At 39.9% G+C, this 17,380-nt stretch overlaps 1 protein-coding gene across 3 annotated transcripts in view; it reads right to left on the bottom strand.

Annotated features, from left to right (window-relative positions):
• Window positions 1-11,258: 11,258 nt before the first annotated feature.
• Window positions 11,259-17,380, bottom strand: part of pex1 (peroxisomal biogenesis factor 1) — a 54,247-nt gene continuing 48,125 nt past the window's right edge. For 2 of the 3 annotated variants that reach the window (XM_028817101.2, XM_051936154.1), the window contains 3 exons: window positions 14,752-14,949; window positions 14,131-14,261; window positions 11,260-13,008 (listed from right to left, as the gene is read on the bottom strand). In XM_028817101.2, coding sequence (XP_028672934.1) covers window positions 12,924-13,008; window positions 14,131-14,261; window positions 14,752-14,949 — 414 coding nt within the window. In that variant the 3' untranslated portion in view covers window positions 11,260-12,923. Of the gene's footprint in view, window positions 13,009-14,130; window positions 14,262-14,751; window positions 14,950-17,380 lie in introns of all 3 variants that reach the window. The other variant, XM_028817100.2, reaches the window with a different exon arrangement.

The raw sequence follows: 17,380 nt of genomic DNA, 5'->3' as shown, positions 1-17,380 counted from the left end.
TACACTGAATTTTTTTCAACTAGAAAAAATATTATTATGTATAATAGAAACCTGTAAACATCAAAAGGTCAACATTAACACGGTAAAAGAGGTATGTCTAGTGTCCACTGCTGTACTCATGCAGATAAAGTACACGAAAGACAGTCACCAACATATGGCCTGACGCCACAATCAGGACAGTAGAAGCGTGTCTCTTTGCTCTTTTCTTATATTGTTTTCTGTTGCTTGCACAAGGGAGGGTAGAAAGTCATGTCTGACGCATACGATCAACGCGCCCCTTGTGTTATTGTCGGCTACCACAGCACAAGGCCTAGTGACTTCCACATTGTCCCTGACATGAACAATGATGGTTTCCCCATTGTGAACAGTGCTTAGAGGGCTAATAGCTGGCTTATCCTGGCACTAGATCACAATTATTTTGTCTTTTTGTCACACAGCTACTGTCACAGCACAGTGAAACTTCACACGACCAAATTCACCAGGTATATCACAGCGGTTCTGTGGTATAGTGATGTATCACGTGCCACTTTCACTTTTCAATTTGAGCAAAAGTTCAGTTTCAGTTCATTCTAAAATTGCCTTTACGGCTTTTCATTTGTCTTTGTGTTTTGGGTTAAGGCTCCACCCCACTCATAAATACTAATGAGTTACTTACAGTAAAGTTTTTTTATTTGTTTTGGAGCATGTTGTTATTTCATCCACTAGATGGCAGCACAATACTTTTCTGAGAATTACTCAGAAAACGTTATCATTACACGTCACCCTGCGCCTGACTTGGGTTTAACTTTAATTGCATAGAATTCCAAGCCCAAGTCACGCTTGGAGTTAACGCCAAGAAGGTTCACAAAATTTGAAGGCTTCAACAGTGCCTAGACATTTGTTGTTACCATAGATCACTATGGTTTGGTGGCCCAGTGCTTAGAAAAGACATCCCCTAAACCTGAAAATGATTTGGGGGGGGAAGATGGGAAGTAAATTAGAAGTGGGGTCTTAAGGATCAATCTCTGATTCATTCTAGTCTTGAACAACGGGAGCAGGTGGTATAAAGGGGGGCATTAGTAAGATTGTTTGAAAGTAGAAAATTGGGGAAGCCACACTACTTGAAAGAAAGGACATTATTTTGTGTCCTCTCTTTGCTAATCCCTTTCCTAACCTGTGGTTTAAGAAAACCACCATTTTTACATATTAGGGCTTAAATGACCCTAAGAAGGCACTCATGTTATAAATCACATTGTGAACGTACTCTGTTCAGACAGTTTGAAACTGGGACACAAATATCTCGGGATCCTTACTATCTAAAACTCTTCTCCTAAATGCATAAGGTACACTGCCATCCCTGGAGTGTGGGCTCTTCATTCCTGGTGTAGGAAAATGAAGCATGAAAAATGTCAGAGAATGATCAAACATTGTCTCATAAATGAAATGAGGTAGGCAATTTGGTGTGGCTGGAATGGGTGATCAAAAATTGTATTCTACAGTGCTGATCTTGTAGCTGGGTAAAAATTGTCTCCTTAAATATGTGAATTACAAGTTCTAACATTTGTGGTCTACAGCGTGTGTTTCTTGTTTCAGAAAGAATTCAACACACGTCAAAGACCACAACATCAAGTACCTTGCTATGACTGGATTTCTAACCCCAGAGAACACAACGCATTTGGAGATTCATTCTTGTCTACATTGTGTACTTCAATTAGTCCTGTCATATGTCAAAGTCAAGAGATGGGCTGAAAAGCTTTGTCATATCAGGACATCTCTTGTAGATGAGCCAACATCTAGCTGGCCTTCAACATTCACTACAGAAGAATACGTTGCCTCCCAGAGTGACTCATAATGGAGAATCAAAGGTTGAGGATGTGTAAGATAACAGGCACTATAGTTATTAGTCAGGTGAGCCCATTCTTCATGAACAATTCAACATAAGCAAGGTCTGTGAACACTGGGTGCTCAGAATGTTGACACCTGAAATGAGGCATCACCACATCCAATGATGCAATGAGAGTATAGAACTAATGGAATTAGATAGAGAGGAATTTATGAGGCACTTTGTAACAAGATGAAACCTGCATACATCACACTGAACCTACTTCATCTAGAATGCTGGAAAAGAACGATCTGTGAACGAGTAACTCAAAAACACTCGATTGTTCAGAGGTACAGGATGTCTTAGCTTAATTTAAGAATCACATTAAATTCTTTGCCCTTCTGTTACTGCAGTTTCTGTTGCCTCAGTTGTTTTCTTGGTCACATAGCTCGACACTGAAAGAGGCAATGAGATTCAGCAAGTGCAGTTTTTAATTTTGCTAAGCTCCCTAATTATAAATAGAGTCATGCAGCATGATTCTGGCTTAGGAAAATAACTTAAATGCCTGGTTAAAAATTGCAAATAAGTTTAGAAGTACAAATTTCTTTAGCAAGTGGTTCAATGACAAGGCAAGTATGAGAGGGGACAGAGGGCATTGCTGCTGAAAGCCCCTATGAACTGGTAAAGGGAGAATACAGTAGAGGTAGTCAAAATGTACTCAAGTGTATTGGGGTGAAAAATACTGCTTTTTGCAGTGTGTTAAATAACACTCATACATTTTAATTTGTGTGATGTGTTTATATAGGATTTTTTAGGTAAGATGCAATTTCTAAGTGAACAGAATACAAATATGGGGAAGAAGCAAAAGAATTCAACAAGGCTGGGATGAGTAAGTGCTTTCCAGGAAAGAAGCAGTTTGAGGACTTATGACATGTACTGTATGTAAAGAGAGTGGTGCATAGGCTGATGGGATATATGCAAATACCAAAAAGCATCATCAAGCATCTGCTTATACAGTGCTATCCATATTACTAACCGAGAATGGTAAACCGGAAGGCACGGACCCAGGTACACGGCGATGGATGCAGGAGACAGTGCGCAGGCGCCTACAGCACGCGTCTCATAAACCGCAAGCAAAGTCTGATCCACCGCGAACGAAGGAGTCACGGCTCAAAAACGAAAGAGCTCAACTAACGAAGGAGTCACGGCTCAAAAATGAAATAGCTCAACTAACGCCACACAGAAAAGAAGATTCTGCACTGCACCCCAGAGTCAAATGGAAGACACTACGGAGTCCGCAAAGGGCCACAAAGATAGTACAGAAGGCGTGAGAAAGTACGAAAGGCGCAGGCGCCTACAACGCGCTTCTGAACTAAACGTCCACACTACACAGCATGGTCCGGGTAATAAGAATAAACGAACTCTCCGTATTAAACGTACGGCATCCTCACACGTCCAAACCATATAGCATATGTGAATCACATTACAGTGATGCATTATTAACAGTACAACCACAGAAAACGCTCCGTATTAACAGTAAGTGCAATTATCCATATTACTAACGGTAGACAACAGATAACTAATGGAGTCATGGTCACGGCTCCAAAACGATCCAGCTCAACTAATGGAGCTACAAAAGCGAGCCCGCATGGATAAAAACAATAAACGTAGGCGCCTACAACGTGCGTCTGAAACCGCACAAGCAAAACTGTCTCGGCTCCAAAACCAAACAGCTCAACTAACGGAGCTACAAAAACAAGCCCGCATGGACAAATACAATGAACATAGACGCCTACAACGCGCGTCTGAAACTGCGGAAGCAAAGCAGGCACGGGTTCAAAACTAAAGCCCACAACTGATGGAGATACAAAAACGAGCCCGCCTGGATAAAATCAATGAACGCAGGCGCCTACAGCGCGCGTCTGAAATGCCGCAAGCAAAGCAGGCACGACTCCAAAAAGAAAGAGCTCGACTGACAGGGCTACAAAAATGAGCCCGCCTGGATAAAAAAAATGAACGCAGGCGCCTACAACGTGCTTCTCAAACAACGCAACCAAAGGAGTCATGGCTCCAAAATGAAACATCTCAACTAACGGACATACAGAAGCGAGCCCGCCTGAATACAATTAATGAACGCAGGCGCCTACAACGCGCCTCTCAAACAGCAGAGTCAATAGATAAACGGCAAAGAAAGGAACGACAAACAGCCGCTAAACAATTCCGCCAATTAGCTGACAACGCATTCTGTAATGAGTCCACTATTAGTGAACATTCATTAGGATTAATGAATATCATTTGCTGTCATTGTCATTCACTTAACTTCCCTGAAGAAACAACTGGCAATATAACTAATGAGTTTACACGTTGTTGTCAAAAGGGTCAGGTTAGACTGATTCCTTTAGATGAATATCCTGAATATCTACGGAAGCTTCTAACTAACAATGTACCCGAAAGTAAAAACTTTATGGACTGCATTAGATCCTACAAGAGTTCATTTGCTTTTGCATCTACTGGGGTGAATATCAGGCCAACAGCTGGCAATGGCCCATACTGCTTTCGCGTATATGGACAAATATTACATCGGATTGGAACAGTGCACCCTCAACTAAATCACGAACGCAAATATGCACAAATCTACGTGTTAGATCCAGATGACGCAATCTATCAATGAATGAACCTTCCTGAAAACAAGCAATGCACAGAGCTGATAATGAGAAACGTCGCTGAAGTCATAAACAGTCACCCATTAGCTAAGTCTATAAAAAATGCTACATGAGGTTGAAAGAGAGGCCAATACAAAAGCAGAAGCAGAAGGTGTAGCGCCAACTACAATTGCTTTAGTGTTCCACATGCCATGCGTTCAGCTATTGTTCAGTCCAGTTTGAAATACGCAGACAATTGGCATTACTTTAGGACAATACATTTGGTAAAAATCATGCGATGTCCAGATCCAAAATAAACCAATTGGTTATTGCAACTAGGAGATGGAAACCTTACCAATACATATGGACTTCACCCAGATATTATTCAGATCCCTCAAGCCTTTATCTGCGACGACTTAGTGACGGAGGTGTTTGGAACAGCAATCTCATTAGACCAGATACCACTATTAACACAACGGGCTATATTATGTCCAAAGAATATTGACGTTGATCGCATAAATAACCAGGTCATTGCGTTACTTCCTGGAGAAAGCCGCCTCTTTCTAAGTACTGACAATGTTGATTCTGAGGACGAGAATGAGCATCTTAATTTCCCCTTAGAATATTTAAACACGATTAACCCAGCCGGGTTACCACAACACAATCTTAACCTTAAAATCGGGACAATAGTCATGCTATTAAGAAACCTTAATACTAAACAAGGTTTATGCAATGGTACACGTTTAGTCATCAACACCATGACAGACAATGTTATTGAAGCAAAAGTACTTACAGGATCACATGCTAACGATACTGTTTTGATTCCTAGAGTTGACCTTACAAGTTCTGACCTGGAATTACCTTTTACACTTAAATGACGCCAATTTCCCATTAAACCTGCATTTGCCATGACAATCAACAAATCCCAAGGACAAACCATGGACAAAGTTGGCATATACCTCTCTGAGCCTGTATTTGGACATGGACAACTTTATGTTGCCTTCTCAAGAGTTCGGCGTTCATCTGACATTAAAGTTAAAGTTACAGATACTCCATACCAAGGAAAACTCATTCAAGGACAACACACCATCTTTACTACAAATGTTGTGTATAAAGAAATATTCCAATAAATCTTTCTAATGTGCCATGCTATGGGTTCTTTACTTCCTTTGTTCGTCATCTACACCTTTACACTCCAATATATCTCATACATACATCAATGTATTTCGGGTTACCCAACACCAGGGGTTGGCGAGCGAAGCGAGCAGGGGGCGGAGCCCCCTAGTGGTTAACAGATTGTTTGAACTTTACACTTAAGATAAAATAGTCTGGATAGCCTTGTAGAAGATACCAGGTAAGGAATTGAGACCTTTCAGTTAGTATATAATCAGTGCATTAGCTACGTAGTAAAGACCAGAAAAATAACACGACTGTTGATACTTTGGTTGATTGGCATTAGCATGATGAGCTATCACTTTCGTTTCTGTAAATCTTACCCAACTAACCATCAAGCTGTTGTATAAATGAGAGTTTTAGAGCATCTGAGATTCTTGCTCTTCTTTGGCTTCAAAGGCTCGACTGTTCTTCTTCACCAATCTGCAACACTCTCTGGCCACACTTCTGGCCTTGTGAACTACCTGATGGGAAGTTTGCTGTATGACATTGATTTATATTGATCAGGTTGTATGTTTTCATCCATTTTAACTACAAATAAACAGGTTTAAGTGAAACTTAATGCACAGCTTTTGCTGTTTTGTTGTTATCTCACTGATCCTACCTTGTGTTTACTGACAGTAGCAGTTGCGAGGGGTTAGGGGTGTTCCTGTCTAACCCGGGGTCTGCAGGGAAAAAGAAAAAGACACATCATTATTGAGTCCTCTTAGTGGTGAAAAGCTGGGAGCAGACCATGAGCTGTGGTCACAAAAACGTGCAGCCGACTGTTGGTGAGTTTCCCAGGTTAAGTATCATTGGGTTTGTATGAAAAACAAGGTTAGTAAGCTAAGGTATAGTTTTGAGCATTTATTCTTGTTCACCAATAAAAAGAACCTAATGGGCTAGTGTAGCACCTTTAGTAACAATGCAACATGTGCAAGGTGATGATGCGTGCAGAGGCTGCAGTGAAACCTGCAGCAGAAGCTTCACGTCAAGAACGTGGACGAGGACCTACATAGCTATTGACCCCATTCACATTCAAAGAGGAGGTAAAAGCTTATTTATTCATTTTTAAGAGGTCCACTGCACTAGCCACCGGCCATGCCATGAATGGGTAAATATCCTCTTTCTCTTTTCATGGGTGAAGACTTAAAAGTATACTTTGATTATGACAAAGTAAACATCATTGACTATGACGTCCTGAAAAATCAAATACCAACCGCGGCACAACACTAGGTTTCCAACCTAGGTGGCCTCAAACTGCTGGAAAACTTGAGCAAGCAGGTCATTGAATTAATAATGCCTATGCAGAGCCGCTTGTCAGACTGATAGGACAATACTGTCAGGGTGACTGAACGGCAGAGAGAAACAATGGAACAGAACAAGAAGAGGACAGCATGGTGGAAAAAGAAGAAACGTCCCCTCCCCACCGCACTGTTTCAAGTACTGTGAGCCAGGACACGAAGTATCCAACTGACCACATCCTGATAAGCCAATAGAATGTGCCTGGCCGAAGGAAAGCACGGTCAGCTCAGTTTTGTCTACACATCTCTCTAACCGTTTTCTGGAGTGGGTAAAAACTGACAAACACAAGATGGTGACTTTGATGGATACCAGCTGTAATATTATAATTATTGGTATTTACTTATGTTTCCCTAATACAATTTATACAAAAAAAACTGTTCTTACCTGTAGTCACAGCAATAAACACTGCCATCTGATGGACAAGTGTGTTCTGACTTGCTGGAAAGTATCATATTGCATGATGGCAGCAGAACTTAAAAACCCACTGTGTGGTGCAATTATGTGCTTGGTCTGACATCAACAGTGGGATAATGACCACTCTGATTAAGTCTCCAGTAAAATTTCCCAAGGTCAGGTGCAAAGCACTCATTGTCCATGTACAATATGCTACAATATATTGTATGAGTCAGGGTGGCCTACCAATATGACAAGGCTGCCACAGCCATCGAAGAACACATGCCACAGCCTGAAGGCCTTTGGTTAAGAAATGCAGGGAGGAGAGGATGGAAATCCAGACCAATTTACTGAAATACACAGCGCAATTATGCGACTGGTTTGAAACGCTTCACCCTCTAGTGTGTGAATACTTGGTAAATGCCCAGCAAAATCGGGCCTGGGTTTATGATCACAAAAATACACAACACAAATCCTAGCTGAGGAATCGAGTCATGGTGCTCATCTCCACCTCCAATTATTAGCTGGCTGTTCCTGTTACATGAATGTATTACAGCTGGTGAAATCAGAAAGAGTTACCTTACTCTAATGGCTAGTTTCTCTTTATTTTCTGCCTTTGGCAAATTGAATTGGGGCAGGGGTCTGCAACCTTCACTATCAAAAGAGCCATTTTGCCCCCTCTTCCTCCAAAGAAAAATAGTCTGGAGCCGCAAAACATAACACAGCTTATAAACTTTTAAAAGTTTTAATCTTTTTTTAGATTTTACATGTTACAACCACGGAATACAACAAACAGAAGTGCAGTGTGCATGTGTAGGCCTACTTTGAAATAAATTAAACTGAACTATGCAGGCCTATTTGGGTCCTTCCTATACCTGTGTAAAATTAAAATAAAAACTAGCCCACTTTAATATAAATAAAACATTTAGCTGTAGCTTAGCAGCTTTAAAGAAGTAAACATTAAATTCCATTTCAGTGTGCTGAATCAACTGAAACACCTGAACATATAAAAAAACCTACATCAGCTCCGGGTCCGAAATGAATGTGTTTTGTTTTTCTGAAAAATAATAGCTTATTAAATGCTATTGTTGTCACCTGTTTAAAGTGACTTCTGTTTCTGAAGTTCGCTGCTGATCATCTCTATGTCGGGGCTGTACAATGTGACTTTGACCTTCACACAGGACTGCAGGCTCTCATGTGTGAGGCGGGGGAGCGATATTTGGACTTTATGAAGTTCATGCTTGAGAAAACTTGCTCACTTAAGTATGTTGAGCCAAAGATGGACAGGACTCCAAATGCATATTTTTTCATGTTCATATACGTTTCGGGAATGGCACTCCATGTGTCGAAAACAAATTTGTCAGGTTTGGGGAGGTTTTCAATATCACTCCATTTGTGCTCTTTAGCGAGAGTAGCCTTCTGACGGGCGACTTCTTCAAGATCCGCTGTCAGGCATTTGAACTTGGACACCCATTAATCTTTATCTACTATGTCGTCCAGTTCAATTTCTAGATCGGGCTTACTTACTCACTCCTGTGAATGCGGATGTGTTCAGCAGGGATGGGTCGATGTCCAGGGGTGTGACAGGGAAGGAGAGAGTGTGTGTTTTTCCTTTCTGAACTCACTGAATCTTTCTCTAAATGCAGCTTGCATTTTCTGAACAATTTCCCGTTTGTTTTTAAAGTCGGAGAATAGATGCTCTGATATTTTTATGAACGATTCTTTCATGTATTCTCCGTCTGTGAATGGCTTACCCCTCCTTACGATCGCTTGAGCTGCCACAAAACTAGCAGCTGTAGTTGACTGTGTAGAAGTGATCCACTTTTTGAAAGTATGTTTGCTCTGTTCAGCTTTCCGTTGCAGTTCTGAAATTGCTCTCTTTCGCTTATCTTCACTTGGGTATTTTTCAGTGAATGCTGAGGGCTTGTTTTGAAAATGTCTTTCAACGTTACATTTTTTGTTGTTCGATAATTTATCGCCACATATTAAGCACACCGGTAAGCCAGCGTCATTGGCGGTGAAGGCAAATGCTTCTGTCAACGCAGAATTAAACTCTCTAAATTAGATGTTAAAATGTATAACAGTAGTAGTAGTAGTAAATAAACATATATATATATATATATATATATATATATATATATATATATATATATATATATATATATATAAATACAAGTTAAATTAAGAAATTGCCATTATTCATTTTCATGGTTTTTATTTTTTTGTCAAGGCCAAAGGGAGCCACTACAAGGAGGCTGAAGAGCCGCATGTGGCTCCAGAGCCGTGGGTTGCCGACCCCTGAATTGGGGCAACAGTATCCTTACCAACAAAGTCAGGTAATACAGCAGGTATTGGATATTGTGGATGCTAAACCCAGAAGGTCCCGATTCCACCTTAACAGTCAACCTCCCTTATCTGTGTCCCTGAGGTAAAATGAGCTAGCTGAGTTGGAAATCAATAAAATGTTAAGGCTAAGGGCCACTGAGGAAAGCAGTTTACCGCAGTTAAGCCCCATCACACTCATATCCAATTCCAAAGGATCATGGGATTGCTGCCGTGATTTCCTTGGACTTAATAGAAGTCATTTCAGTGAACTTATCAAGTGGCACGATAACATCCATTTTCTAAGTACTAGTGACATGTGAAAATTCTGCTAGTATATTCCTTTGAAGAAGAAAACTACTTACAGTACACCCGTGTATCACCAGCAATACTGGAACTTTCCCTTTGGGCTCCACAAACCTTCCAACGTTGGTTAATCACACGACTCAAGCTAATAACACCTCCACTGCTGCTTATCTTGATGGTGTTGATGTTTATTCCAGGACCTGAGAAGACCACCTGCACCACCTGCTGGCTTAGGCTCTCAAGGAAGAAGGCCTGCGTATTACTTAACCCACAGTGGCTACGTATTAGTGTTGTATGGTGGGATAAGGTCTACTGTAGTTTAGCCACTGAGTACTCAGAAAAGGCTTTTTGCTCATCACCCTTCCACTGAGCTGTTCCTGGTGCAAAGTGCGCTGGACTGAGGAACGAAGTACAATGACACCATCAAAGGCAGATGTTCTTGCATCCCTCTGGTTTGTCTGTGACCATTCTAACCTGCCTTCAGCTGTGCCTTTCAGATATTTTTTCTTGGCCTACCACATCTTTCCTTCATAAGGACTGCTCCTTGTGGCCTTCCATTTCCTAACTACTTTTTTGACTGTGGAGACAGAAAGTCCAAACCTTTGGGATAATTTCTTGTACCCTTCTCCTAATTCATAACAACAAATTATCTTAGTTCTTAGGTCAGTAGAGAGTTCTTTAGAGGTTGCCATGTTGCCACTCTCTAAGAGAGAACCAAGGGCAAGCACAACTAGTGATTACCTCTGTTAAATAACCTTTTTTATGACTGGTTGAGGTTTAAGGTCTAATGAGCAAATCAAAGCAATTTTGTGCTGCAATGACTACAGGTCTTCAAATTAATGCAATTAAAAGGGTGCCCACATTTTTGCACATCCCATTTTTCACATTTTATTTTATTTCATACATCTCAACAATGCTACACTGAGAATTCTCTGATAAAACAATGGCATATTGCTGTGATCTTCTCTTATGAAGACAGAGCAAATTATCATGCAACCTCAGAGGGGTGCCCAAACTTTTACATCTGCCACTTGCTTTTCACTTTTGTCATTTTGCTGCACCTTTTACAAAGTTTATTTTCTTCAAGATTCTTTTACCTTTTGGTCCAAGCATTTTCTTACCTGCTTTTACAGTTAGGGGTCTTGGGGAGCAGACACCTATCCTTGAAACACTGAGTGCATGATGGGAAGCAACCCTGTTTGGATGCCAGTCTCTTTCAGGACACACACACACTCAATCATTCCCAGCAGGTCAATTTTCAGCCATCAAAATTTCAATCTAAAGAAAGCAAAAGTCTCAGATGCAAGTATAAGTCAGGAATTCACTTTAAAAAATAGTATTTTAATTACTTTTATTATTGAATAAATTAAAGTCAGATTTCTTTATAGTAAGCATACTCATATTAACAGTATGAAAAATGTAAATACTATATTAATTACAAAGCAAAATATTTGGCTTTAACTGTAGATTTTCAACTTCACATTATACAGTAAACAAATATTCTGTAAACAATTATATTGGATACAAAACAAATAACATTCAGCAAAAGGAAATTTTGGACAACTAGGTTATTTTCTCACAATAATTAGGATTGTACATACACAAGAGTCAATACAAGAGGGGCATAATTGGTGGTTCCTCATCTAAGGTTTTCAATAAAAGAGATAATCACAACATTTTCCTTAGTGGTACAGTGACTGCTAATACGAAGTTGACTACAAACTGTCCTCTTTATCATCCCCAATAAAGAAATATCTGTGCATGCATGATAAGAGATCTAAATGCAAAGCAGCTAAATGAAGAAAACAGCAGCACCACCTCTAGCATAAATAAGCCCCACGATGGTGTTCTCCTACCTGCTCTCTCCTCCTACCTTTCCAGCTGCTGGACACCAAGCTTGGCGGAGATCTTTCTAACCAGCCACCGAAACTCTTCCTGAAAAGTAGCTTTCTGCAGCTCATTCTGTTCTTGAGTTATAGTGCACAAGGTAGAGACCAATAGATGGGGAACGTCAATACCTCAGAGCCACACACTTGCCTTCATTACACACAGAAAACAAACAAGACTAATAACAGAGAAACTGGGTAACATGTGGCAGGTTTCACCATCCAGTGTGGTGACTCGTTACCACCGTGGCAAATGTAGGAGTCTGTTTGAACAAGCAATCAATTAGCAACTTGCTGGTGTAAACAATGACAAATACAATTAAACAAAATCTGTCAACATCCCATGAAGGCTTTGGGGCACACTTATTAGATTTTGTTAATGTTATCTAAATTTTAAAACAAATGATTGAGAAGTGATTATAGACTCTATAAAGTCATTGAAAGGCTCAGATAACGAATGACTCCAAAAGAATGGACAGCTTACGGGTTACGGCCACCCTGAAATTTCGAGATGCTGCTGTCTCAAACTTGATTATGAAGCCTGGAAATAACGTTTACCGGTGTCTTACTTATGACCGTCCATATTACATCTGTTTGGCAGGCCGAAGGGCTTGGAAAATGTAACCTTAGTCAATCTTTTTATATAAAACAATTGCTATATAACTTACAAATGTAAATCAATATGATTTTTAGCCTAATAAAATATTTTTCATAATAACAAATTATATACAAGTAATTAGCATTATTTGTTATTGGATTTTATGAAGAATGCAATCTGGAGTTTATTGAAGTATATCTTATAATGTTACCTATATAAATATGTCAATATTTGATTTATTTTCCCTTGTTCAATCAGTTCTTTTGCCTTGGGCATATTTACATCATATTAATTTAATTTAAAGCTTCACAAATGAAAAAAGTGAACGCATTACTTAGTGTTTTGAATGCGTGGCAGATATACATTGACTTTTCTGTACAGCACTGAACACACTAATCTTATTGGATGAAGAGAACACCAGCCATTGTTATTATTGTTTCTATAATAATACGGAAACAGAGTGTTCTGAAACAGAGCTTCTCCGAGTCTCCTGCTTTTACAATCAGCAAAGAGAAGGCCTACGCTAAAGTAACCCGCTGTCCAGGCTTTAAAAATGATCCACTCTTAGACTTGCCATCCCTCGAATATCCAAAGTTCCCGTACCTGAAATATCAAAGAAGAGATGGTGAGAGGTAACTCAGTGATTTGATGCAAAATAAAAACACTTCTGGTACAACAATGTTGAATATTCAATACATGTGTAGAACACTATAAAAATTAATAGTTCATATTGTTACTTAGGCAAAGTTGCAGAAAAGTAAAAGCCAAGAGAAAAGCTAAAAGATTTTCCATTTTATTTACAGATTTAAAAAAGAAGGCTTAGTGTTTTGCTGTATTTCATTTGTACCTGTAATACTAACCATATTTGTAATTTTTTACTATAAATATACACATAAATCTATTCTAATAAGTTACATTTTATGAAAAGTTACAGTTCACTAAAGAACTGCTGAACAATGCACTTTGGGGGACGCCACGCATCCTGGTCTTGGCAGCAAACCTCACACAAGTGATTTGCCTGTGCGGTGATCATTCTGTCTCCTTATTTAGTAATAAACTCACTATAGAAAGTAAATAATCAGGAGCCCAAAACATAACTGCGGATTTTCACATTCACAGAATTCCTGTGCCTGTAACCCCAGACCCCCAAATCACAAGGGTTAAGTGTATTTTTCTTTTGCTCCACGTCAGTGGTACAGACTTTAAAGACAAAGCACACTGACTTGAGTATGTGTGCACATTTAACATCAAATCATGCACATGTACTGCCTGCATATGGAATTTATTTACTTAATATTCTTCATATTAACAATTTATAAATCTCTAGCACACAACTGATTGCCAAGATGAAAAATGGAAACACAAACTGCAGAAAACGGACTTGCCAACTGATAAACAGGGACTGGAGATTTTTTAAGCATATGAAAATTACACTTTAAAAAAAAAAAAGCACACAAGTCAGTAACTGTACAGCTTTACATAAGGAATGTGTGTTTATAGTAATGTTACTTTATGCAATGACCCAAACTAATATTATGGAGAAAAAATCTTTTTATACAAGTAACTGCATTTAAATGGAAAATGGAGTTAAATTAACTCTACTTTCATACTTTCCTGCTAAGCTGGCTCCTTATTTTCATTAATAAAATTGTACCATCAAGACATTTATGAATGAAGATCACACAGACAAAAATATGATTTGCCTGCAGTGAACACGTTACTTACAGATCTGTATATTTGTTCCACGCTTGTTGGGATATCGAGCATTTTGTATTTGCCAATGCAGCCAAGAGGTGAGCCTGACAGATTAAGATGGCAGGTTTGCTCTGTGCGGACTGCATGTGAGAAATGTCCTCCTGAGAATACGAATGCAAACACAATAAGGATCAACTTTAATGATAAGAAAGATGATAATTGAGAAAGAAAGCACATTTTTGACATACACAAGCTGAAGGGCGTGCTCAGTCAGGAAGACCACTAAAGCAATTTGGAAAATGCACAGTTACAGTATTTTCCACTAGTTAGGACTGATAATATGCATCATGCAATGCACTGGTACTTTACATCTGGTAAGAGTACCGTCAGTCAAACAAAATGGAGGATGATCCTTAGAATCGCAGTAAAAGAATTTGTACAGTATATAAAAACAAATATTACCCAATAGTTGTATCTAATATTAATAACTAAAGGCTTAAAGTATTTTAAAAGTACAAATGACTGTTAGCAGCACATGGTAGTTCTAAAGCCCATAAAAATAAAACTGACTGGCTTAGCTAATGTGTAAAGGCCTTCTTCCAGAAAATAAGAAAATGACTATACAGATGTAAAAGAAGACAAATATCTTACCGTATTTCTGATCCTGCAGTTGGTTTTAATATTGTTGATCTCCAAACTCAATTGCTCCATTTGCTCGGCACTAAGTTCCTGGAAACCGTCTTGAAGGGATGTCATCAAAACCGGAGCGTGGAAGGATGTCAAGTCTCTCATTGAGGCTCCAGTGAAATCATGTGTCAGTGAGTTTGGTCCTGACAAGCATTGAGAGTTCTGTGGAAGACAAAAAAAAAACCAAAAACAATATATAATATAGATAAACTTCTCCTGAAAGACATTTATGTAACATCTTGCTGTTTTAATTGAGATGCCAAGTCATATGTGGTTGAGGAACCCATTGTAATTTTTTTTGTAAATGTCATCCCCTTCTTAATTTTTCTGCTTATTAAGGCTTTTTTTGTTGCTCCATTCAATCTCTACATATATGCTACAATTTTACTTTATCATATATGAAGGATAGGGAAAGTATTGTAATCGTCCAAAAATTCGACCTTGAGGTTTTAATGAATCTCAATGTTTTAGACCTCCCTGAGTCTGAAAATACCATTTTTGGAATTATGTCTCTCTCTGTGTGTGTGTATGTAAAGACGATAACTTCAGCATGCTTTGAGTTAGGTCAACCAAATTTTGCATACAAGTATTAGGGAAAGTCTAGGGGAGACGACTCCCATTTTTTTTAACTGATTATTGAAAACCTAAAGTATAATTCTGTTAAATTATTAAAATTCCTTGTTTTGCTGTTAATATTTAGAAGTTTTACCATTCATATTGATGTCTTGGTAGATTCTGTCTGGTCTTTAATTTATAGCTATTGTTTATCTCATATAGATTTTAAATAAATATAACTTCAAAAATCCACCCAGTTTGACCAAATATTACAAATGTTTTGTCCATTTAAAAAAAACAGCCCATCCCCTTTCCTTTGAGGGGTGTAAGCACTCTGGATCACTGCTGCACCTTGAGACACATGCTTACTGTTAGATTTTGTTTTAACGATTTAGTGTCCATAAGGCTTCGGAGTCCAAATGAATTTTCAGGGCATGTTTTAAAAACCTGTAGCAACCAATTAGCTTTAATACTTCACTGAGAGAATTTGGGGTCCCTGACTGTTTCAAAGGACATCCCTGTGCCTAAGAAAACAAAAGCGGACTGTCTGCATGACTACACGCCCTGATGAAGTGCTCTGAGCAACTACTGAGCACCTCCAGTTTTATAACCAGTCTCCAAAATATCCCTTTCACCCCCTATACCATCCTGTCATATCTGGATAATAAAGAATTTTATTCCAGAATCATGTCTATAAACTATAGCTAAGCATTTAATACTGTTGCACAGAGAAAGCTGACCAGCCAACTCCTCAGTTTAGGACGTGGCATTACCCTCTATGACAGCATTTTGGATATCCTAATCTCTCACTCTCACCTCGGAGTACTGCACCCTCCACACATCCTTCTGCTGATACCAGCATAGGAAAAACATCCCCACCCATAATAACAACAGCGCAAGTGAGCAGAGAGCTGAGGAGACTTCGTGCCAGCAAAGCAGCGGGTCCAGATGGAGTATCGCCACGACTGCTGAAGGTCTGTGCATCAGAGCTGGGGGGTCCTCTACAGCGCATCTTCAACCTGAGCCTGGAACAGGGGAGAGTCCCGAGGCTTTGGAAAACATCTTGTATCACCCCAGTCCCAAAGGTATCACGTCCTAGTGAGCTGAATGACTTTCGGCCTGTTGCTCTGACATCACATGTGATGAAGACCATGGAGAGGCTGCTGCTTCACCACCTTAGGCCACAGGTTCAACACGCCCTTGACCCTCTGCAGTTTGCATATCAGGAGAAGGTGGGAGCGGAAGATGCCATCATCTATATGCTACACCGATCCCTCTCTCACTTGGACAGAGGCAGTGGTGCTGTAAGAATTATGTTTCTAGACTTCTCTAGCGCCTTCAACACAATCCAACCTCTGCTCCTTAGGGACAAGCTGACAGAGATGGGATTAGATTCATACCTAGTGGCATGGATCGTGGACTATCTTAAAGACAGACCTCAGTATGTGCGTCTTGGGAACTGCACGTCTGACATTGTGGTCAGCAACACAGGAGCGCCACAAGGGACTGTACTTTCTCCGGTCCTGTTCAGCCTATATACATCGGACTTCCAATACAACTCGGAGTCCTGCCATGTGCAAAAGTTCGCTGATGACACTGCTATCGTGGGCTGTATCAGGAATGGGCTGGAGGAGGAGTATAGGGACCTAATCAATGACTTTGTTAAATGGTCCGACTCAAACCACCTACACCTGAACACCAGCAAAACCAAGGAGCTGGTGGTGGATTTTAGGAGGCCCAGACCCCTCATAGACCCAGTGATCATCAAAGGTGACTGTGTGCAGATGGTGCAGACCTATAAATATCTGGGAGTGCAGCTGGATGATAAATTAGACTGGACTGCCAATACTGATGCGCTGTGCAAGAAAGGACAAAGCCGGTTATACTTCCTTAGAAGGCTGGCTTCCTTCAACATCTGCAATAAGATGCTGCAGATGTTCTATCAAACAGTTGTGGCGAGCGCCCTCTTCTACGCAGTGGTGTGCTGGGGAGGCAGCATTAAGAGGAAAGACGCCTCACGCCTGGACAAACTGGTGAG

Source organism: Erpetoichthys calabaricus, chromosome 13 (genome assembly GCF_900747795.2).
Source record: "Erpetoichthys calabaricus chromosome 13, fErpCal1.3, whole genome shotgun sequence".
NCBI classification, from domain to species: domain Eukaryota; kingdom Metazoa; phylum Chordata; class Cladistia; order Polypteriformes; family Polypteridae; genus Erpetoichthys; species Erpetoichthys calabaricus.
Note: the sequence above shows the minus strand (reverse complement) of the source record. Positions and strands in the feature narration are given on the sequence as shown.